Source organism: Metarhizium acridum (genome assembly GCF_019434415.1).
Source record: "Metarhizium acridum strain ARSEF 324 chromosome Unknown scaffold_31, whole genome shotgun sequence".
Taxonomy (NCBI): domain Eukaryota; kingdom Fungi; phylum Ascomycota; class Sordariomycetes; order Hypocreales; family Clavicipitaceae; genus Metarhizium; species Metarhizium acridum.
This window is the reverse complement of record NW_027094018.1, coordinates 1,474,967-1,498,635: the sequence shown is the minus strand read 5'-3', so window position 1 is coordinate 1,498,635 and position 23,669 is coordinate 1,474,967. Positions and strand designations below refer to the sequence as shown.

The 23,669-nt window shown below is 47.7% G+C and overlaps 8 protein-coding genes across 8 annotated transcripts; 4 read left to right on the top strand and 4 right to left on the bottom strand.

Annotated features, from left to right (window-relative positions):
* Positions 1–319: 319 nt before the first annotated feature.
* VMA8 (H(+)-transporting V1 sector ATPase subunit D) lies at positions 320–2,074 on the top strand (the record flags this gene model as incomplete). The annotated part of the gene is made up of 2 exons (XM_066118726.1): positions 320–659; positions 721–2,074. 2 exons carry the CDS (start codon positions 320–322, stop codon positions 843–845), a joined length of 465 nt encoding a protein of 154 aa, XP_065976247.1. The 3' UTR covers positions 846–2,074.
* Positions 652–2,084, bottom strand: J3458_005295 (uncharacterized protein). The gene is made up of 3 exons (XM_066118725.1): positions 2,014–2,084; positions 1,642–1,955; positions 652–1,587 (listed from the first exon to the last, which is right to left on the bottom strand). The coding sequence occupies exons 1-3, from the start codon at positions 2,037–2,039 to the stop codon at positions 1,199–1,201; spliced, it is 729 nt and encodes a 242-aa protein (XP_065976246.1). The 5' UTR covers positions 2,040–2,084; the 3' UTR covers positions 652–1,198.
* Positions 2,085–4,415: 2,331 nt separating this feature from the next.
* Positions 4,416–8,234, top strand: J3458_005294 (putative secondary metabolism biosynthetic enzyme; the record flags this gene model as incomplete). Its single annotated transcript, XM_066118724.1, has 3 exons — positions 4,416–4,861; positions 4,960–8,155; positions 8,229–8,234. Exons 1-3 carry the CDS (start codon positions 4,854–4,856, stop codon positions 8,232–8,234), a joined length of 3,210 nt encoding a protein of 1,069 aa, XP_065976245.1. The 5' UTR covers positions 4,416–4,853.
* An 843-nt stretch (positions 8,235–9,077) lies between these two features.
* On the bottom strand, positions 9,078–12,264 carry RAT1_1 (5'-3' exoribonuclease 2). Its single transcript, XM_007817448.2, has 3 exons — positions 11,833–12,264; positions 9,659–11,777; positions 9,078–9,574 (listed from the first exon to the last, which is right to left on the bottom strand). Exons 1-3 carry the CDS (start codon positions 12,140–12,142, stop codon positions 9,214–9,216), a joined length of 2,790 nt encoding a protein of 929 aa, XP_007815639.2. The 5' UTR covers positions 12,143–12,264; the 3' UTR covers positions 9,078–9,213.
* A 601-nt stretch (positions 12,265–12,865) lies between these two features.
* Positions 12,866–15,999, top strand: USO1_1 (Vesicle-mediated ER to Golgi transport protein; the record flags this gene model as incomplete). The annotated part of the gene is made up of 6 exons (XM_007817449.2): positions 12,866–13,849; positions 13,912–15,146; positions 15,199–15,418; positions 15,479–15,649; positions 15,746–15,856; positions 15,910–15,999. The coding sequence occupies 6 exons, from the start codon at positions 12,866–12,868 to the stop codon at positions 15,997–15,999; spliced, it is 2,811 nt and encodes a 936-aa protein (XP_007815640.2).
* A 368-nt stretch (positions 16,000–16,367) lies between these two features.
* rmt3_1 (Ribosomal protein arginine N-methyltransferase rmt3) lies at positions 16,368–18,150 on the top strand (the record flags this gene model as incomplete). The annotated part of the gene is made up of 3 exons (XM_007817450.2): positions 16,368–17,022; positions 17,088–17,204; positions 17,276–18,150. 3 exons carry the CDS (start codon positions 16,368–16,370, stop codon positions 18,148–18,150), a joined length of 1,647 nt encoding a protein of 548 aa, XP_007815641.2.
* Positions 18,151–18,277: 127 nt separating this feature from the next.
* OPT8_2 (OPT superfamily) lies at positions 18,278–18,690 on the bottom strand (the record flags this gene model as incomplete). The annotated part of the gene is made up of 3 exons (XM_066118723.1): positions 18,278–18,352; positions 18,404–18,516; positions 18,570–18,690. The coding sequence occupies 3 exons, from the start codon at positions 18,688–18,690 to the stop codon at positions 18,278–18,280; spliced, it is 309 nt and encodes a 102-aa protein (XP_065976244.1).
* A 155-nt stretch (positions 18,691–18,845) lies between these two features.
* On the bottom strand, positions 18,846–20,883 carry OPT8_1 (OPT superfamily; the record flags this gene model as incomplete). Its single annotated transcript, XM_007817451.2, has 5 exons — positions 18,846–18,995; positions 19,047–19,055; positions 19,162–20,305; positions 20,410–20,531; positions 20,599–20,883. 5 exons carry the CDS (start codon positions 20,881–20,883, stop codon positions 18,846–18,848), a joined length of 1,710 nt encoding a protein of 569 aa, XP_007815642.2.
* Positions 20,884–23,669: the final 2,786 nt, after the last annotated feature.

The following is a 23,669-nucleotide window of genomic DNA, read 5'->3' as shown; positions in this document are numbered from 1 at the left end:
CTTTTCAAACTGCTTCTAACAACTCTGTAGGACCGGGAGGCCGTCTTTCCGACTCGGCAGTCGCTGGGAATCATGAAAGCAAAGCTCAAAGGCGCCGAGACGGGACATAGTTTGCTGAAGCGAAAAAGCGAGGCCTTAACCAAGTAAGAAATACAACGGTTCTGTTTTAAAGTTTAACGTGAGAATAAATATTCAACTGACGCTATTTTTGGTAGGCGTTTTAGAGGTACATCCTCCCTAGGCGATCGTTGCGGACCCATCATGGGCTGATGAGATTGTCACAGAGATAACGAGACGAATTGATGAAGCAAAGCGTAAAATGGGACGCGTGATGCAAATCGCAGCCTTTTCCCTTGCGGAAGTTACATACGCTGTTGGGGGGGATATTGGATATCAAGTTCAAGAATCAGCTAAGTCGGCTCGGTTTCGCGTTCGGACCAAGCAGGACAATGTATCCGGTGTCCTTCTCCCGACATTCGAAAGCTACATGACAGAGGGAAATAATGACTTTGGCCTAACGGGCTTGGGCAAAGGAGGCCAACAAGTTCAGCGCTGCCGGGAGACGTATGCTCGAGCAGTCGAAGCTCTCGTAGAGCTTGCTAGTCTGCAAACGGCGTTCGTCATCCTCGATGAAGTCATCAAGGTGGTGAATAGGCGAGGTAGGCTTTTGCAATGCAAGTGTCTTATAGTGGCCTGCCATAGCTGACATGAGTAAAACAGTAAATGCAATCGAACACGTCATTATTCCTCGCACCGAGAATACCATCAAGTATATAAACTCTGAACTCGACGAACTTGACCGAGAAGAATTTTACCGACTGAAGAAGGTAGGCACAGTGCAATGATAGTTTCAGCATCATGAGAGTAGCATTGACCACTTTCGCGGCCTTAGGTGGCGAACAAAAAGCAGCGAGACACAGCAGCAGCAGACGCGGAAATGAAGGCAAGGCGTCAAGCGTTCAGTGGCCGGGAGGTGGATGATAAAAATGAAAGCGACGCGACTGGTCCAACAGATATTCTAGCCGGCGAGGACGAAGACGATGTCATTTTTTAGGTTGCTAGTTCTTGACGATGCTCCAGCTTTGGGCAACACTTTCCCTGTTCCCACAAGTGGCCTGTTTGGTCACAGTAACACCCAACAAATGCAATGTAGATTAAAACTAGTACCACAGACTGAGGCCTCAGTACTCAGATACGATTACTGTCTTTGATAAGTGACTTTGATCGCAGTATCTCCTAGCTTCATTCCAGATGTGTTCTCCTTGGCATCAATTGCGCCTTGCTCAGCCTCGTATTCCACAAAAGCGATACCTCGACGCCCAGGAACGAGTCTAATTTCACGGAAACCCTCGAACCTGCCAAATACCGCGCCTAGCGCGTCGACGTCATATTCCTCTGGAATATTTTGCAAGAACAGGATTTTGTTGGGTGGCAAGTATTCATCCGGAATTACCTGGGAAGCTGCGGGTCCTGTTGACTTCAGTCCTGATGGCCTGGAGAGCTTGCTCGGCCTGTTGTCTGTGGTAGAACCAGCGCCTCTTTTAGGTTGTCGTTCACTATCGGCTGCTTCCAAGGCCAAACGTTTTTCTGGCGGGCGAGGTTAGAGCGAAAAGATTTGGGGGTAGGATATTCCCGTCCTACCTTTTTCTGATAAGCGATGTCTCTTGTGGGCTTCGAACTCATCCAATGAACAATTCATCTCTATCGATTTGTCACTTCGTGTTTTGGCAAGGGATAGTTTCATTGGCTTGTCGAAGAGTCGAAATCCTTGCAATTCTTCGATTGCATCTCTTGCACTGTCGGAATGGCTAAATACTACAAACGCTTGGCCCTTGGCTTTGAGATTTTTTTTTGCCACGATATCGACAACATCGCCAAACTCGGAAAATATGGTCCTCAAAGATTCTGTTAAGGGCTGAATCTTGACTCTTTCTTCGAGGTTGTGTACATAAACTCTGCGTCATGGTTAGCTTGTATCCCCCACATTACGTGTCGAAGTGCAATGACACGCACGTGGATATTGGTTGATCTGAGGCCATGGTAATTTTTCTTGGCCACCCAGGCTGGGAATAAGTGCTCTTGAATGTTGTAATGGGTAGTATCATTGGGACACCACCTTGGAAGAGCATAGTTCAGTGGAGATTGCTCACCAACTCATTAAGACCTTTAGTTGCATATCTCCCGCTTTATGAATACTATCTTTAAAACGAATGCAGCAGGTTGCCTGGGTACCTAAGGCACCCACGCGCGCGGTACCTGCTCCTGGTGACTTGTCATGGGTACTAGCATAATGTGGGTATAAAAACACGATCCAATAAAAGATATACTTTGTGAGGTCAAGCTATTGAATTTTTGCTGTACGCAGTACTCTCTCTGTATCGTCACGTGGTGGGAAGAAAATTTCGAACTCGATGTCTATTAATCGGGGGGATCGTGTCGGTCATTGGCATGGATTTTCGCTCAAATTGGAGACGTGTTTGTTGTTGGCGTCAAATTAGTCCTGAGTGCTGGCTGCATGGGTCGTGGGTTTGGTATAAGGGAACGCATTCCATTCCTGTCGAATGCACGACGCCAAGGGTGGAGGTTGCGTTCCCAAGCCGAGTCAAATCCGGCAAGTCCAAATGGCCTCCCAACTCTGGAATGTGACATTTTGCACTCCTAACCGGTATTAGTGATAACTTTCCCGCACGCATAGCCTTGCAGATTCTTGCTGTCGTGTGTTCCTCTTGCTCGTGCTTGATGGGTTGGCTTTTCGTGAACAAAGCCCGATGTGTTTAAGCTAGTGGCTAAAGCTCGAGTATGGCACATGTCCTGATTAAGTTCCCCGTCACCGCTATCCTTTGCCGGAGTCATGACGACACTGGTCAATATGTCGTCTTGCGAGTACATGTCGCTACATGTTTGAGTTATGCCGCTGTCGCTGTTCCTTTTCATCCGCCAACTTAGAGGGACGAGCGGGCTAGGATGAGGTTTCTACCATGTTGCTTCGAAGGAGCTAGATAGGAGTCGGCCAACTAAAGACATGTCTTGGACACCATTACTGAGCCGCTGTACGGAGTACTATCACAAACAAACGAACCACCCCTCTCCCCTTTCGCTTACGCCCCATTATAGGCACCCATGATGCCCGTATTGAGTAAGAAGAAGATCGGGATCGGCGCTTATAGCGTGATTGGGCTTGAGATTTTGACGATAGAACATGGTGTTTCACATCCCGTTCTTCTAAATGGCAATAGGAGGTAGCGAATGGATTCCCACACTATGACTGGTAATGCCTCGTGTTGGGGCAGTCAGAGCTCATCGTGCCCGACACGCGATCTATCGTGCAACTGCAAAAGATTCGAAGATTCAGAATCCATTTTTTGCAGGCGTAATAACTTATGTGCCTCTTCAAGATCCCTTCAAAGTGATGTCGTTCATACCCAGCATACTACAGTATTTTCCCTCTGGCCGGCAACCGTTTCAGACAGAGCTACGAGTTGACCAACACTGTACCTACAATCTGCAGTTACAACACACTGGAAATGGCCCAGCAAGTACCTCTCGAGGGACTGTCAGCTGTGAAGCACGTATCCAATATCCCGTCACTAGAAGTTTTGAAGAGTGGACTGCTTGGAAGTCTGGAAGGTTGCCAAAGGGACAATGGGGACATTTTGTCATCGATTCCGGATACTGTCGAGGACACTGAGCGTTCTTTGAACTTCTTGCACGCTCTACTAACGGAGGTGCCTGGTCCATGGCCCACGATACCACTTATACGATGTTATGCAAGACTATCGAAGTTCCTGCCTGAACAACTCAAGCCAAATCCTGGAAGTGAGGTTGCGAAGCTTAGGCAAACGATATCGGCGATGATCAAAGACTCATACGAGTCATTGTTGGATTTTATATGTCGCGATTCCCGTCCAGCGCTACGAACAACGAATCCAGACGAATTCATCACACACAAAGGGTTGCATGATTTTGTCGCAACTTTCCCCCTGGCTGTCGGCCCTGCGGAACGGAAACCAGTTGTTGCTATTGCCCTTCCCAATGGACCGCTTCTTGCGGCAACATGTATCGCCGTCGCTACCTATTACACTGCTGCCCCGATCAACCCAACGGCTGGGCTAGAGCAATTTCGAGCCGACGTGCTGCAGTCAGGTGCTAAGGTCATCTTGACTAGCTCTCCGGACTACGAGAAGTTACAACTAGGAGATGAATGGGCCAGTGACAAAAACATAGAAATTTTCGTTGTTAACTGGAATAATCATGAAGACATTCGTATTCTCAATACTGCCGGACATGTTTTGAAGCCCCGCGGCCCAGGCCCACGGCCAAATGCACCCGGCGATATTGCCTTGATCCTTTTTACTAGCGGTACATCCGGAACGAAGAAGGTCGTTCCAATGACACTGCATTCGATAATTGCTGGAGTGGTATTTGTGATGGATTCCTGGGCTCTGAGCTCAGTAGACACATGCTTGAATATGATGCCCCTGTATCATGTGTAAGTGTTGATTTTCTTTACCGAACTAGAGCCAGATACTTCGATACTGCGGCTAACGATATTTTTCAAAAGTGGCGGACTGGTCAGAAATATACTTGCACCTATATTTTCCGGAGGATCTACAGTATGCTGCAATGCATTTGATCCGAATTTATTTTGGGATGTCGTGGAATCCCTGGAGCCAACATGGTACTATGCGTCTCCTTCTATACACTCCGTCATTCTCGCTCAGGCACTTGAACGGCCAGGTTCGCTGAAAAGGAGCAAAATTAGACTCATATGTAACGCTGCAGGAGGACTTTTGCCGTCGTTGGCCGGCCAACTTCGCGATACCTTTAACTGCATCGTTTTACCAAGCTATGGAATGACGGAGTATGTTCTGGCCCGGCTGACCTCACCTGAACCGCATTGCTTCCGAGTCAAATAAATAATGGAGCAAAGTTGAGAATTTGCTAATGCCTTGTTTTCAGATGTATGCCAATATCGACACCACCGCTTCAGCACGAGTCTGGTCGAGAAGGGACTTCGGGCATCAGCACCGGTCCGGAGCTTACTATACTGGACTTGTTAGAACGCAAGGTCGGTCCCGGTGTGGTTGGCAGGATTTGCGTCCGAGGCGACCCTGTTTTCCCTGGCTATTTGCTGCCCGACGGCTCGTTCGATAAATCTTCGTTCAACACCGACGGGTGGTTTGATACGGGTGATTTGGGCTACATGGACAGTGACGACTACCTTTACATCACAGGAAGAAGCAAAGAAGTCATTAACCGCGGGGGAGAAATAATTTCGCCCTTCGAGGTTGAAAATGCAATCATGACCGCGTCACTATCACCAACTTCCCCTATCAATGGCAAAGTCAGCCAAGTCATGGCATTCTCGGCATCTCATGATGTGCTTCAGGAGGTCGTCGCTGTGGTGCTCGTAACACCGCCTGCTAAACCCAGGGTTGACTTAAAAAGACTTCAGAAGGCATTGCGCTCCTCGTTGCAGCAAGCAAAGTGGCCGGCACTGATAGTATACATGGATGACCTACCAAAGAAGAACAATAAGGTGCTACGAATCAAATTTGGGCAAAGGCTTGGCTTGCCAGATCTTAGCGAAAATATACCATACCTGCGAAGACACTGGGAGGCAATATGCCCGGCTCCTGACACGGCGTTGTCTATGTCGATTGAATGTGCTCCCTGCTGTATTGACTCGGAGGCAATACAACAATCACTGAATGCCGCAGTATCGGCTGATGTGAGATACCACATGCGCAGGCGAAGTACTGAAGACATGCCGGAACTATTCTGCGCTCCAGCGAAACGGACCTGCCCACCACCTTCCATGGCGTTCGCGACAGACCTGAAAGAACATCTTTGTGGCGTGGTTCATAACTACATGGTACCGGAAACAGTTCACTTACTAGAGGAGCCGCTTCCTGCCGATGATGGAGGACAAGTGGACGATGACAAACTCCAGGATGTGGTGGATAGATTGCTGGGAGAATCTATGGATAAGCTGACCGATTCAACAGAGGGAAAGGTGGCCAGAGTGTTTGCAAATATGCTTTATTGCCACCCTGCTCATCTGCGCAGAGACGTTGATTTTTTCAGTCTTGGTGGCGACTCTCTTCGTGCTGGTCGTCTTTCCTCAGCTATGAGAAGTGAATTCGGCATCCAGATTCCCATCAACATCATTTTCAGCTCTGGCTCTATTCAAGCCATTTCAGCCTATGTGGACAAGGTTGCGCCAACAAGCATAGCTAGCGGGACTGAAGACGAGGTTGTTGGATGTACAAAAACGAACAGCTCGACAAATCCATTCCTGATGGCGACTCAACTGATCCCTCTCGTCATCTTGTATCCACTTCGCCGCGCTTTCCAATGGACCATATTCATTGTGACGTTCAGCTGTACCCAGAGTTGGCCAACTAATACAACTGCTCCCGGCCGGCTCCTCAATCTCACACTGAGCATTCTATTTTCTAGAATGGTCGTCAGAATTGTCGCTCCCTTCGTAGGTATCCTTGCGAAGTGGATTATTATAGGCCGGTATCGTGAAGGCCTCTACCCGATGTGGGGTTCATATCATACGAGATGGTGGATGGTCCAGAAGATCGTCAGTGTCTCCGGCAAAGGATGGTTTGGCTTGAACGATACGACCCAGACGTGGTACTGTAAACTCATGGGCGCGAGAATTGGAAAGAATGTGAAGCTTGCCGGGGCTTCGTTGGGGGAATGGGATCTTCTAGATATCCGCGACAGCGCCGTCCTGAGTCGCTGCATATGTCGACCATTTGCAGCCGAAGGAAATACATCAATGTATCTAGGAAAAATCACTATCGGCGAGCGGTCTTCTGTTGGAACATCATCCATCGTAGCGGCCGGCACGGAAATCCCCCCAAACACATGCATTGGACCAAACTCTTCAAGTTGGGAGTTGCAGGATGCGGACGAAGAAAACCGACATCTTTCACAAGGTGCGGTACCACAACCCCCCTGGCTGCTGACAATTTTGCTTACCACACCCTTGCGGCTGATATCTTGGTTCTTGTCTCTCACGCCTTGGATTGGAGGTTTGCTTGGCATGGTTGTCCAGAAGCCTGTGATTGCTGGTACGCCGATTCGAAGCATGCTGGATTGGTTTACGGAACCCAGACGTGTTGCGTTCCACTATCTCGCCTTGATTCTGAGGTCTTTTTTCAGTCCCTTTATCGTATTCGCGTTCTCGATATCCGTCAAGCTTGTTCTGGATGCTGTATTTGGGAAGCCCAGTCTGCTCCACCAGACAGGGCATGGTGGTACCATTTCAACCTGGCAAGCAAATCTGATGAAGAGCCTTTTACCCGTTTCTCGACTGCATGATATGACGGCAATGTTTGGTCAACACTACGAAGCCACGTCGATTGCGCTGCGTATGTTGGGGAGTAAGATTGGTAAACGAGTTTACTGGCCGGGAACTGGACCTAGCATCGGCGACTATCACCTGCTCAATGTGGGCAATGATGTGGTATTCGGCTCTCGAGCACATCTCATAACGTCCGATGGCATAGGGTCTGAGCCCATTATAATTAGAGACGGCGCTATGATTGCGGATAGAGTCTGCCTTCTTCCCGGAGTAGAGGTTGGCGAGGGAACCACGATGGGTTCTGGTGCCTTGACAGGCAGAAACAAGAAATATAAGGCTGGTGCTACATACGTAGGATCGAAAGGCCGCGATGCCGTTTGTTTATCAGCGGGAGACCGAACGAAGCAGAATCCCCGGCAAAGGATCCGTCATCTGAGCAGCGACGATACTTTGATCGGTGGCCGAAACATTTCCAAGACACAGTCACCAGAGACGCGAATCCAACGTATGAGCAGTGACGACACTTTGACCGAGTCGCACACGTCAAGCAGTTCGGAGACATGCAGAATGAACTTGGAATCTTTCCAGACTGGTGGTGATACGGACGGCGAGTCGCGCGTCCCTGAAACCATCTCGCCCTTTGGGAAGGCTTTCTATCTAAAGCTGGCGCCATATCGTGTTCTTGGACCCTTTGCCATCTTCTGTTACTCTTCGTTTATGACCATATTTACTGCTTTCTACTGGAACATACCAAACATCTCTTCGATTCAGTTGGTAGACCATCTTATGAATCGGTTCATTGCTCGAAACAACAGCATGCTTTACGAAGCTGGGGTGCTGTTTGGCTTATGTACACTTGTCTTTGCTGTACTGACATCACTCCAAGCCATTTTGACACTTTGTATAGTTATAGCATCCAAGTGGGTATTGGTTGGTCGGCGACAGCCTGGCAATTATGACTGGGACAAGTCGCCGTACTGCCAACGGTGGCAGCTCTTCCTAAGCATTGAAAGGCTCCGCAAACACTGTTATCGTGGCCAGGGCATTCTTGGTCTCTTGACCGGCACAAGCTGGATAGTCTTGTACTTTCGAGCTCTAGGTGCTAAAATCGGAAACGACTGCGCCTTGTTTGCAAATGGCCGTCCCAACTTAATGTTCACTGAGCCAGATCTAATTACCCTTGGTGACAGGGTGACGATAGACGACGCAAGTGTCGTTGCTCATATTAACACCCGGGGTAAATTCGACCTCAATCGCTTAGAAATTGGGAGCCGTTGTGTTCTACGAACTGGCAGCCGGCTGCTTAGCGGGGCAAAGATGAAAGACGATAGCTGCCTGCTCGAGCACACACTAATTATGGGTGGCGATACGGTTGAAAACAACTGGACAATGCAAGGCTGGCCAGCAACTAGATTCTGTGGGCATAGGGCTCGATTAGGAAAAAAAGAGTAGTTTAGTGTTGAGAAAAAAAGTATTTGAGAGGGCTTAGAGGAGCAGAGAGCAGTAAAAAAAAAAAAAAAAAAAGGTAACCGTAAATATATATTAGCAGTAAAAAAAAAAAAAAAAAAAAAAGGTAACCGTAAATATATATTTTTAGGCACAAGTTCCACTATAACTTGTTATTTTATCACTGGAAAATCAAATTCTTTTGTCTCCTCTCTCTTTTTTTATAAAGTCACTCCCTTGAAGAAAGAACCCTTTTATTAGTAATGGATTTTTTTTTAAGTATTTAAGAAAAATCAAAAAAAAAAAAAGAAACCACACCAAAATGTCTATTGATTAATGTTGATTTAAAATGACAGGTTATTTTTTTATTTTTAATTATTTGAATACCGTGAAAACAAAAAGTCAAAAAAAAAAATTACGGTTACAGCACCCTCTATCTGCCTACTCTACCACCTAGGCACGTTATTATTATTCCGCCCCCGGTTTCCAGATCGATAGTAGCCATTTCCTGGGTGGTTTTGGATACCATATGCCGGCGGTGGCGGCGGAACTCCCATCCCAAAGCCAGGGCCACCAGGAGGCGGTGGGCGCCATATTGGGGCCTGTGGCGTAAAATTGGAAGAAGCACTAGGAGCCCTTCGTCTATCACCATTGTGGTAGTTGTAGTTGTTGTACCCAGGAGCCCGCCTTGATTTGCCCCGAATAACTTCCACATCACTAGGCGTAAGCACAGGAGGTGGAAGATTTGCTCCCCGTAACAACATCGATTTATGGGTTTGATGTGTTTGAGGCATATCGTAGTAGACGCTGCAAAGTGTTAGGCGTTCGTTAGCTAGGGCGTTCTTTATGTTCTGTCCAAACTATTTAAGCACATTGGGTAGGCAAGCTTACCTAACAGACTTATCGTAGTCCAAGTTTGGCATGGCACCCCTCGCTAGAGGATACTGCAGCGCGCCGTGTGGGACATAATCATCCCGCTTCTCAACCTTCCCCGATAAGCCATCACTGTTTTTCGGATTTAGCTTGAATTTGGAGCATTCTTGTCGTTTAGAATAAAACTTGGTCAAAATATCGTCATACATGCTCCCGTTGTTGTCCGACAACAGAAGCACGTCTCTTCCCCTTGCATTCCTCGCGGCCTCGGCAGAGCTTAGAAGTGGATACTTGTTCTGCACGGCGGCCAGCAGTCTGGGCATGTCAATGAAAGGTAGCAAGGCGACACCTTGCCATGCCATCTTTTTCCCATTCAGATCTACTTCGAAATCTTCGGGATAAAAGTCAATTATTTCGCTGTCCTCATCCGTCATCAAGGGATGAAAAACTTCAGGGAGGGCGTGGCGTGAGGCTGCTGGCAAGACACTCATCAGCTGCTCGAACGGTTTGGACACCCTCCCCTTCTCAAAGGCGATATCCATGTTCGCAAGGTCCTTAAAATCTGCTGCAAACGGGGCATAGTGGTATGGGTAGTACCACTCCCACGAAGGGCAGCCCTGAAAATAGTATAGGAGGACCCAAGCCAGTCCCTCAACATACGCCCGTGCTACCTTGTGTCGAAAAGAGATATCATCGGGACTGCGGTGAAACTTTTGCTGGTAATACCTATCAGCGTACCCATCCTCCCACAAGCGGACTGTGTCAATGGGGTCTTCCGCTGGCGCTGGATACTCTGGTTTACTAGCTTGCACAGTGCCGACTTTAGCGTTTGTATTGGCCGTTTCCGTGTCCGACTGTGGTTCCGCTTTACGCTTGCCCAGGATGGAAGAAGAAGTTTCGGGCTCAGCCCCGACAGGATCATGTCGATTCGCTGCTCGTATTTGGTCCTTGATGATGCTTGCGGCGCTTTTGTTGGCAACATTCGCGGCTTGGGCAGAGCTCTTATTCACCACCATATCATGGGTGATAGCTCGAGGTGGTTCCTTAGGATATGAGGAGATAGGATAAAGAGGCAGTCCCTGAGATGGATCGTGGTGACCATACTTGCGGTCTTCAGCAAGGTTTCCGCGACTTCCGCGATATGAGTTATTGTCGTGCTGCAGCTTTCTTCGCTTTGCGTTTGCCTCACGGCGGTCTTCCTGCTCTTTCCGGCGCTTGAATATCGCGTCTTCTTGCTTTGCAAGACCATCCAAAATCCGCTGTGCCCTTTCTAGATCTATGTGTCCGTCTTTTGTGACATAACCGCCCATGGTCGGCAAATTATTTCTCCAGATGGTTGTCAATGTATCAATACCATGCTCTCGGATTTCCAATGCCGGCAGATGTGGAAGAAAATCGTTTCCGACAAAGCAACACATGAAGACCCAATCATCAATCGCCCGCTCTAGATCGAATCGAAATGGTAATGCAGGAACGGCTAATTCAGCTGCGAGATACTCCCGCAGCACCGAAACGTGTAGCCAGATGAAGGGCTTTAGCGTAGCATTGCCAGGCTTGTCATCGATATCGCCCGCCTTCTCTTTTGCCTCGCCTCGGCAATTCCGTGCTTCATGTCCTTTTTGTCCGCATAGCTGGCATATTCTAGCCTTTCCTTCCTGAAAGAATACATCTTCTCGAAGAACTCGGAAGTGCGGCTCATGTGTTGCTAAGCCTAGCATGATTAGATCGGCATCTAGCCCATAGATAACATGACGGGTATTGGGGTCGTATTCCGGCGATGCTCTCTGAGACCGAATAAAGGACATGATTTTGTGCTCGCCTTCGCCCGGGACAGTGGCATCAGAAATCAAGACCTTCATTTTAGCCCATGCTGGATCAGTGTTTAATTTATACTGGCACCAATACCGCAAGCTCACGGCCAATATATCCATGAAAGGTGTACCCGGTGTGATGGAGTTGTTGTCGAAAATTTTCTTGGCGACACTTTCGATGTGATCCGGCGGCAGAACTCCGCCGTTTTGTTGTTTCACAAGCTTCAGCAGCTCCTCCTTATTCTCTTCCTTTTCTTTGGCGTCTTGCGCGGACCGGAACCGCCGAGAGCGTTGCTGGTTCATTTTGGCGCGAGGTGCGACACCATCTAGAAGAAAGCCATCGTCAGTATGGGCCGACCCGTGTGTAGAAGGATTACATACCAACAGCAATCATGAGGAGCTTCCGAGGTCTAACCATGTTGACGACACGGTCTGTATACTTGAATACCTCGAGCATCATTGCCTCCTCATCCTCAGGCGCGGGTTTGTCTTCCGGATGTGCACAAGGATGAACGATGCCGTTCATATCAAGGTAGAGATTATCGAATTCCTCGCCATTCGGATTGCGACTAGTCGTATCAACAGGTACAGTAGAACCATCCGGCATTACAACCGGTTGGTCTTCAATCACCGGTGAGATGATCTTGGGATATTTGTTGGAGAGCCATCGAAAAGCAGCTGGGATACCCATCTTGACGGCACTGAGGAATTTCAAAGCAGTCAATTGTGATGCTATTTTTGTCGATGGGTTGGTGTTGGACACGCACAACAGTGAGGATTGTGCGATAACTGAGATTTTCCCCGTTAGTCGCCAGCCAGCGCATTCACTATCAGAACCATTGCCGGGTACTGGAGTACCTGGGTACTTATGATTATGTCACGAATGAATGGCGAGTAGACGTGGGGCTGCATATTCCTGATGTCGCTGCGAGAAAGAGTAGTACCTTGGAAGTACCTACCTAGGTACGCACTTGGGCCCTTAGTATTCGTGGCCACACCGTCTCAAATTTCAGGTGTCGGTTGCCAACTTAAATGCACTTTCTTGCTCAAACACCGGGTTCGTTAACAGACTTCATGTCACAGGGTTTCGGAGTGAAGAATGAACTCGAAACTACCTAGGTACTCCGTACCCAGGTAGGACGTAGGACCCAGGCCTAATAGCTAAGGCGTGAAGTACCCCCCAACAGGGCACCTAAAAGATCAAGGTCAAGCTCCTTTGGACCCCGTCAATGTACATCCGTCTGGTGCCAACAGGGGCCAACATACGTGACTTCTGCGAAAGTGTGGAAAGATCATGCTTGCTGTCCTTTGCTTTTCGCAGCCAACCCACACGCGACTTCTCAGCTAAGATTCAAAGCACGCCCCTAGAATCGGCGCGTTTGCATTGCTCAATGGCGCATTGCACGCCGGCAACATGTTTTCGATTTCAACGACACCAGCCAAACAGTCCGTTAGCGAAACCATAACAGTTTACAGCGGCCGTCTGAACTCGGCAACCCTTCTCGAAGATCGACGAGCGGCAATTCTGGGCTTACGGAGCTTTGCTAAAGATTTCCCGGCATCAGTGGCCTCTGGCGCATTAAGATGTCTCATTGGGAGTTTGGCCAAGGATGGCGATGATGTCGACACTGTCAAAATCGTCTTAGAAACACTGCTGATGCTATTTAGCCCCAATGAGAGCAGCCCTGAGGCTTCCGACGAAGTGGTTTTATGGCTTGCTGATGAATTTACTCAGCGTCAGGAGAACATAACACTTCTATTAGACATCGTGGAATCGAACGACTTTTACTCACGCCTGTACTCGTTGCAATTGCTTGCAGCTATACTGTCAGCCCGGACCGAAAGAACTGAAGAATGCATTTTCACTGCACCTTTGGGTATAAGCAGGCTCGTTGCTATTCTCGACGACCAACGTGAGGCCGTGCGGAACGAGTGTGTCAGCCTGCTCATAGCTCTCACGCCCACATCCACGGAAATACAAAAACTGGTGGCATTCGAAAGTGCATTCGAGCGAATATTTGCTATTGTGGTAGCCGACGGCTCGCTTACTCAGGGTGGGAGAACCGTCGAAGACTGTTTAATTCTTCTAGCAAATCTTTTACGTCGGAATGCTTCCAACCAATCCCTCTTTCGGGAATCCGGTTGCATCTCAAAATTGGCTAGTTTGCTGGAAGGCCTGCTGCAGGCACAATTGTCTGATGCCGATATTGCGGTATGGGCCCAGGCACAGCGTAACCGGAATGTGTACGCATTTCTCGCCGTCCTTCGTCTTTTTCTACTTCCGGGTTCAGCGGGCGTCGCGCAGAATCAGCAGGCCTTTTGGAAGCAGGGGCTTGTTTATAATATTCTTCAATTAGCATTTTCTCGCGAGGAAGGCCAAGTCACTATTAAGGCAGAGGTGAGAAGATCGACTTGCACCGTTTCATGAGTGACTATATCTTAACTGAAAATTATACGTAGGCATTAAATACTTGCGGTGATATGATTCGGGACGCAAAGCCTCTCCAGGAAACATTCGCTCAATTGATGGTCCCTGCTCCGTTAGTTGTTGACATAGGGAAGGATGCAGCTTCTACACTCTCAGCGAAGACCTATGTAATCGATGGCTTGCTGGATTTGACACTCAATTCGTTTGATCAGTCGGCATTTGACCTTCGGTTTGCGGCTTGCGAATGCTTGAAGGCCTACTTTTCGAACCACTCAGAGGTCAGGCTTCATTTTTTATCCAGAGCAATCGACGGATATATGGCAGCAGCTGAAGAATCTGCCAATATCTTGACAGTTCTACTGCGACCGGATGCTACGGCACTTGCCCGTGATCCTTACCGCCAATGGTTTGCCTCCGTTATCGCGTTCCATTTAATACATGATAACCCTACCGCAAAGGCAAGGTTGCTTCAAGTCACAGAAGGAGACTCGTCTAAAGATGAGGAGGTCGTCACGAGTATACAAACGATTGCTGCTCATCTCATCACCAGTATCACACGTAATGACGATGCTAGAATTTCAGTTGGATACTTGATGCTGCTGCTGGGCTGGACCTTTGAAGATCTCGATGCTGTGAACGACTTTTTGGCTGAGGGAAGCATCGTACAAAGCTTGATACAGGCCATATCACATCCCGTTCCTGCCGAGGGGGTCCTCATTCAAGGCCTTTGTGCATTCCTTCTCGGCGTGGTCTATGAATTTTCAACGAAAGATTCGCCACTTTCGAGGACCAGTTTTCACTCTGTTCTTTCAAAAAGATTGGATAGAGAGCAATTTTTGGAGCGACTGACCCGACTCCGGAGTCATCCTCTTATACGTGATTTCGAAGTTACGCCACAGAAGCATCACCCGTCTTCAGGGAATAGCCTTCCAGATATCTTTTTTGACTCGGTCTTCGTTGACTTTTTTAAGGATAACTACAGTCGGATTGGACGCTCAATTGATAGGGCGCCAGAGCTCGAGATCTCTGTCATGACAAACGGCGTCCAGAAAGGGATATCCAGGGAGCTGGTGGATTCTCTTCGTAGCCAAGTCGGAGACAAGGATCGTGCACTACAGGAAACTAAAGCCAAAATAATATCACTTGAGGAAGCTCTTCATAGCCGAGAGGCAGAACATCTCCAATCCAGCGAAGCTGCCGCGATTGAGTTATCTAAACTCAAAGCCTCCTTTGATAATGCAGAGAGTGTTCACAAAGAACAGCTACGGTACGTCTACGGTGGACTCATGTCTATGCATCAATGCTAACGCTGGCCGCAGAAAGGTGGCCCAGGAACATTCAGCAAAAGTAGCCGATCAGGAGCGCCATATTGCGTCATTTCAAGCGCAGCTTGCAGCAAGAGAGGCCAAATATCAGAATGAGCTACTTCAGGCTCAACAGTCCGCACACTCAGAAGTTGAACGCGTCAGGTTACGAGCTGATGCAGAGGTCGCAGACCTCAAGGCATCTATGAATCGGCTTGAAGTTGATCTAATCAAGGTGAGGCAACTACATCTAACATGCCGAATGGATGCTCTATATTGACATGTAAGCACCAAGGCCAATAAATCTAAAGCATTGGCACTGCAAAAGCTCCAGGAGGAAAGTTCCAGGCTGCTGGCGCTTGAGGTTGACCAGAAAACACAAGCAGAAAATCGGAATGCAGATTTAGAGGGGCAACTTCAAAAAGCCAGGACAACGATCGAGGAGCTGCAGCGCAAAGTTGAACGTGTAAGTTACTCGTCCCAATGGTCTGGCTCGCGATGACAGAAGACATGACCAAGTGATGAGTAGAGGCTAATTTGTGTGAATGCATTCACGGGCCAGATTGAGAAAACACTGTCAGCAGAATCAGATGCTAAGAGAACAGCTCAGACTGAGCTCGATGACTTGCTCATAGTATTTGGGGACCTTGAGGAGAAAGTCGCCCGTTATAAGGTAAATCTTCCGGTCAAGAGAAGCGGCTCTAGCTAACAACTCCTTTACAACAGACACGGCTTCGTAAGCTTGGCGAGAATGTGTCCGAGGGCGAGGATGATGAAGAGGACGGCCCAGGCGACACTGATGGCGAGGTGGATTGATGGGAAAGCTGTACCACCGACTCCGTACAGCGATATTGATTGACCACCCCTCTAATTGCATCATGGCGTTACTATTGGTGAGCGCGGGTCCCGTCTGTCAAACCGATGCGATAAGGTAGGTGCCTTACTAGGTATAGATAGGCCAAGTTGCATGGGCAAGACGCTGGTCTGCTTGCAAAATAATGGGGGCCGGGCCAAAAAAAAAAAAAATCGTCTCATGGAGACCCTAGGACAATGTTACAAAAGCCAACTAGGAACATCACATAAAAGCACAAATAAAAGACATCGTTCATCCGCAACACATATGACATAGCTTTCTATAGAAAGCATACTGCCAGAACACTTTTCAATATCGAGCAAAGGAGTCTATGCAGCCTACAAACCTGAGTCGCTTTTCTGGTTGCATAATGGACAAGCTGCGTGCTGCATCGCCTTCCTCGGACTCGGATACCTCAGAGCAAAGCAACTGGCTTGATGTCGAGCCTGATCTGGAAAATGTTGAATTTGTATCACTCTTTGATGTGCAGACCTTCGCCACACTTGCAGAAATGCTGCAGCATTGCAAGCAGCACTATGATTTTGACCTGGTTCAGAACATTCATCGCCTACAATTGGATTTCCTTGGAGCTTTGAAGCTGGTGAATTACATCCGCTCTCAGGTCAAGAGCGACATTGCTTTACCTTCACAGATTTCCCTTGATGATATTCAGGATGAACGTTTCCTCAAGCCAGTACTCGACAACGACGCTGTTATTTTCTCTCTCGATGAAGTGCTGCAATCGTCAAGCGATACCGAGGCAGAGACCGCGGGCACAACGGACGAGTCAACCAGGGACTTGCACAGAAAAAACAGAGATCTCGATTCAGAATTGAATTCTATTCGTGAAAGCTTTGCAAATTACCGCCTAGCTGTGGAACAAACGCTGGACCGTCGATGGGGGGTCGATGAGATTCCCAGTTCATCGGCAAAGCTGAAAGAAAAAGATTCCCCGGGCTACTACTTCGAATCGTATGCAGCGCATGGTATGAAACCTGAATAATTCGATATGTTTACTTAAACCGCTAATTCCTTACCGCATAACACACAGAGATACATGAAACAATGCTCAAGGACGCCGTGCGCACGGATGCCTACCGAGACTTCATATATGAGAACAAACACATATTTAAAGACAAGGTGGTACTCGATATTGGATGTGGCACAGGTATGTTCCTCAATCTGTCGGATATTCGAGCGCGCTCTTCTCTTGAACTGTAATCCTGATATGCGGGCTAGGAATTCTAAGCATGTTCTGCGCAAAGGCGGGCGCCGCAAAGGTGCTAGCCGTTGACAGATCAGACATTATTGACAAGGCACGAGAAAACGTGTTCAATAACAACCTAGCAGATGTTATAACATGCTTGAGAGGCAGCATTGAAGACGTTGAACTTCCCGTCAAAGAGGTCGATATTATTGTTAGTGAATGGATGGGCTACTGTTTACTCTACGAGGCAATGTTACCAAGTGTGCTGTATGCACGGGACAAATATCTAAAGTCTGATGGTCTTCTAGTTCCTAGCTCCGCCACGCTGTGGATCTCACCCGTAAAGGATGAGGTATACATGTCAGATCATGTTTCCTATTGGCGTGATGTCTATGGGTTTGACATGAAGGCGATGCAAGAGGGCATCTACGACGAAGTTCGTGTACAGGGCATGCCTGCATCGTCACTGTGTGGTGGAGCATACCCATTCAAAGTTCTAGACCTATACTCAACCCGTGCAGAAGACCTTGCTTTTACAGCCAGCTGGGAAACAGAACTCAACGTTGGCACGGACGGTCCAGACGGTTTTCTCATTTGGTTTGACAATTTCTTCTGCCCATGCAGATCAGAACCAGTTCCCGAACCAAGTATCACACCTGACAAGTGGGCTCTCGCATCGCCGGGTCACGTTGCTTTCACCACAGGCCCGAACGGGCCAGAGACTCATTGGAAACAAGGCCTCCTGCTAATCAGTCCACGAGACCCCTCGCAAATGATTTCCACCTCCCGCCACCTGTCAGGAGAAATTACCTTCGCCGCCGCTTCCGACAATGCGCGAGCGCTTACGCTACGTCTTAAGTGGTCGACGGAGCATGAAGAAAGAAGCCAGAGCTGGGAACTTAAATAGATAGCCATCTGATATTTCGATGGGCTAGTGCACAACCCTCCACCCCCCCCCCCCCCCCCCCCCCCTCCGGGGGGCCCCAACTACAGACTTGGATGACTGCGGCTGTAACATCTATGGAGCATACTTGTTAAAAATGCGGCACCTTTAGGCCCTGAAGAATCAAGTTCGCAATACTCAAGAAACCTTCTCCGAGAATAAACCCCTTCAAAAGTTAGCATGTTCAAGTAGATAAATAGAGCTAAGTCTGGCATACCGACGCGAGAATGATGAGCTGCGCATTCGATCGTCCTAGAATTCTTGTCCAGTGCCAACAGATGATCCCGCCTACCGCTCGGGCGAGGGTAAACGACGGTACATTATATATTCCTGAATTGAATTAGCAAGCCTTTAAGCCATGGTACATAAATATTTAAACGTACCGACCGCCACAGCGATGCCTCCCGGGACATATGGCCGCCACCACTTGTCCACACCAGCGGTGCGAATCAATGTTATAATAGCAAACACAATCCCTGCCCCCAGAGCCCACTCTTTGGCCATATACGGTAGTCCTTGCCCTGTAACTAACCTCGCTGTGAATATCCAAACATAAGCAGTAGGGACTTGAAATAGGTCTCCCGGTATCGCATAGACCCTGAAGAGTCACGTCTGTTAGTTGATGAACCCTAAGATCGTAGATCTGGTAGAACTATTGCCTACGATGTGTAAATTCGGTAGATGAAGGCACTCAGGATTGCTCCAGCAGTGGCACCGATCACTTGCCCCCAAAATTGGGCGTTCGGGGCAGCCCCTAGTAAATGCCCAGTTTTGAGGTCTTGCATAAGGTCCCCGGCCTGCAATGCACCCTGAAATGGTTAGGCGATACAAAGTATTACGCGTGGCATTTCAACACTCACTGCTTCTGACTAGTATTGTAGGTCAGTAATATTCCCAGTGATGTAGTTCAATACACAACGCAACACAGATAGTCATGTGCTATCAGGGATATGGTAAGGGAATGGATTGGCTTACCACTGCACCAGCCACAAGATTAATCAGGACGCTAGACTTGTTAGACTGGGGAATGATAAGGGCGAAAAAAAGCTGAGCCAGCTTGCTAATTCCTGAAACAGGGTTGAGGTCTGTTTCCCCGAGCGCCCGTACACCCATTATGCTCAAAAGTAAAGCAATGAAAACAGCAACAACGGTTGCGTATAAAGGAACAAGATCGCCGAACACGAAGTGGGTCGTTCCGATGCATAATATAATGGAAGTGATGAGTCCGATGACTACCAACCTCCGTCCAATACGCTGATCAGCCGGAGCATCGTCATCGCCACCGTCATCGTCATTTCTATCAATGTCATCGTTACCATCGCGACTAGCCTCCATTATATCATTGGTGGTGTCTCGCGTATGAGACTGAAAGTCTTCGTCCTGATTCTGCAGCAGGGAGTACTGAGGTGACGCATCTCCAAATATATGTTCTCTTGCCTTGTGTAGTCTTTTGCGGAAGTTTTCAATGAATCCCATTCCTGGAAAGGAGGGAATAGAACGGCATCCAACATAACCGAGGCTAACGACAGCATCTACCAGCATGATGGCCAGGGATACCCAGACAATCCATCCTTTGCTGCCATGTTCCCAGTCATCCACTGGCCCTGGAGCCCAGCCCTTGAATTTTGCCAACGGACTGAGGAAACCCCAACCAACAATGGCTCCCAATGTCATATGTAGTGTTGTCTCAGTGCCCATAATAACACCCTGGCCAACATAAGCGAGGCTAGGGTTCAATGTCCAGAGCCAAGTGTTTGCGGCAACAGTACCAAATATCGGAAGATTTCGCACGATAGGCAAGAAATACGTCAGTATGGTAAAGAAGCCGGAAATGAGGAAACAAATAAGAAGAAGTCCCATGTTTGATGCCCAGTCAGATGGCGGATCTGCTTGAGTTTCGATGTCATTTTCGTCACCATTATTACTAATGGTATCTGGTACAGCGAAGTCTTGAATAGCCGTACGTGGAACTAGGCTGGCAAAACCACCCCGTGCGGCGCTATCTAAATTCTCTGGCTTGGAAGATTGAGACGTTTTGCCATGAAGCACAGATATGAGGACAGCAGTGCTGAAACCACTGGGAAATTTTAGTCGCTCTCGAATAATGACCTGCTGCCTCCTACGAAAGGATATGAACCAATCTCAGCTGTTAGCCAGGCATTATTTCGTGTTTTTGATGAAAGTTTGCCACAATGATAGCGTTGCCGCAGAGGTTTGTCTCACAAAGGTACGGCGAATACAACTCCGAAATAGCACAGACCAAGTGACCAAATAATGAGTTGTAAGGTGCTGAGGTATATAGGCCCTTGTTCACCAGGTTTCAATAGGTAGTTCATAGCAGGAATCTGTGGTCGATCGCGTCAATTTGCCATACATCTGGTGGTGATCAGCAAAGGGGGGGTTAAAACAAACCACTCCAACAAAGCCGCATCCAAGCGGCATTATAGCCATACCACAGGCGACGCTTTGCAATAAGACATTTTCGACTGGAGAAAACGGGAAGGTCAAATGAGGTCGCAATATTTTGAAAATTCCAAATCCCATCAGACTAGCAGGCATGGACATTATTGACACCCAGCCAGTCTGTAGTCCAAAGTAAACATTGGCTGCACAGATGACCGTCCCAACAGCCAAGCCCGCGACCACGCTGCGAAGCGTGAAGCTTTTCCCTTGTATCACCAGTGCCGGCGGAACCATAATTAACAAGTCTGCTACAAGAATGCGGTTGGGGTGAACGAGCCTTAAGGATGCTGATTACGCGCCGGCGGAATGAGAACCATGGTTAAACCCCATATCTACGAGGGCTTAGGTAGATACCAGTGACCTAATGTAGGTAGCTCGGTCCCTACTACTCGTGCCACGCCCCACTATTTTAGGGGCCTCGTTTCACTCACCACCTAAAGGTGGTGCTTATCACTAACGTGGCCTAATTACTAATGCGGCCTAATTTTAAACTTAGACGCGTTTAACCGTAAAAATACCTATAATTAACGTTTAAAAGTTAAAAAGCGAAGTGAAAATACGTGTAATTAAGGCCCTTTAATTTATTAATAAAAATCTAGGTGTAAAATTACGCGTTATAGCTTAAAATTTTAATGTGCCTTATAATAGGCTTTAATAATAGTAATAAGGTGTTTTTATTAGGGAAAGCTATTTAGCGGTAAATATAAAGCTTTTAAGGGAAGAAGAAGTTACTTTATATAATTATATTAATTGCTTTAATAGGGTAAATTTTATTATTTAAGTTAAATTTATTATAAACGCTATAAATTACATTTTAAAAGATAGGTTATTATTATTATTAATAGACTTACTTAAGCTTATTAAAAAGCTTTAAATTACTTGCTTTATTTAATAGTATTAATATAATAAATACTTATAAAAGAAGTTTAATTTAAAGTATAAAGCTTTAAAAGATATTAAAAGAACTCTTATTTACTTTAATACTTTAATGTTACGACCCAGCCGCAGGCTGCGGTGTAGGTCACAAAAGTGGGCCGAACTGCATGAGCTGCCGCGCAGCACAGGCAGGAGGGACCACGGAACAATGGTCGGCACGAGCTACCAGTAAGAAGGTGCTCACCATGCACGAAGTGAGCAGTGTAAGTGATCACGACAAAAGCAACGTGAGCAACGCTGTTGCTCACGTCTAGGATAAATGATCATCATAGTATATAGGGACCCCCAGGTTCGCTTCATAGATAGACTCTAGCTCCTTAGCTTTCAACACAGATCATTACATTGACCTAAGCTTCGCTTACAACTCTTTGACTCTGATCACTTGGTTACGGTCTACGACCTATTACCAACGTAACACCCAACTGCTCAGATTGACTGCCCTAGTGGCTCTGCCAACATAAACTACGACCTAGTTTATCCCTTGGGAACCTAGCGTTACACGTCGAAGACTCCTATTGGACCTTCCGTGCAACAGTCGTTACACGTTGAAAGCTCTTGTTCAGACTACTACTGCGTCACTCTGAGCAATATCTGATAACTGTCAAACATGGCACCACGCGAAACTACTACCGCATCTGGATCGAATGAAACTCGGGAGGGACCACCAACCGTCTCTGCACACGAGATGCTTGCTGAGATCATACGCCTCCGCGAACGGGTTCAACAGATGGAAGGAGAACGACAGGAACAAGCCACGGCCGCTGCCACAAATGGAAAAGATCTAGGAGAGATCCTCAAACCCAGGACGCCAGGACCGTACGACGGATCCCCAGGTGCTCTCCAAGGATTCCTCACTCAACTCAGGGCCTACCATAGACAATTCCCAAACAAAATGCAAGAATCCTCTGCCAAGGTACTTCATGCGGGAGGATGTATGACGGGAGTAGCACTAGCATGGTTTGAACCCATCATGAGGAACTACCTTAACAAAGAAAAAGACGACCGCGAAAACGAAACCAACACCATTTTCGAAAGTTACGATGAGTTCGAAAAAGCCATCAAGAAAGCCTTTGGTACTGTTGACGAAGCCAGAGCTGCTGAGTGCCATATCGACGGACTCAAGCAGAAAGGATCGGCATCCGACTATGCCGCTCGCTTCAGACAACTCGCATCTCAGCTTGACTGGGAGGACGAACCTCTTATGTCAGCCTTTTATAAGGGACTCAAGGAAGAAGTTAAGGATGAACTCTACAGAGAAAACAGACCAGACAACTTATCGGACTACATCGCTATGGCGGTACGAATCGACGACAGACAGTATCAGCGACGCATACAGAAGAAACAGGGTAAAGGAACCTGGAACCCTACTAAAGGAAAGAGTTACCAAGCCAATCAACGCAGGAAGCGTGACGAACCTATTGCCTATGGTCACACTCTTAATCCTGGACGAATGGAGCTTGACGCTACCAAAAAAGATGACAAAAAGGAAAAGAAGTGTTATAATTGCGGAAAACCAGGACATTTCGCCAACAAATGCAAGAAACCCAAGAAAGAATGGAAGCCAGTACCAGAAGGAGGTAAGAAACAGCTCAATGCTACTAACCAACAGAAGCTCGAAATCTCCGAACCAAAGGTAGAGCACAAAAACCTAAGCTGGACCTTCTGCTACGATGACAACTGCTATATCCACCTCAGTAGCAAACAAGGAACCGGATGGTTTCCGAAAGAACCCAAGAAGCCGAAGAAAACACAAAGACAGATAAACCGGGCATTGGGAATCACGACACCACCCCCACGCAAACCAGGATACGAAAAGCTACAAAGGATACCAACGCCAGAGCTTGAGGAAATACGCGCAGGAATCCAAGCAGCGCGACAAGCGGCACAAGAGGACCTGGACGAACAATCAATGGAAAAGAAAACTCTTGCAATGACAGGACGAAAAGAACTCCATGAACCAAAATCGCCAGAATATTTGGACGAAGACTCGCACCAAGAAATCCTCGATTGGGTGCGACAACAAGCAGAAGCAAGGAAGATTCGAAGGGAACAACAATATAGGGAGGAACAAGACGCGCAAATCC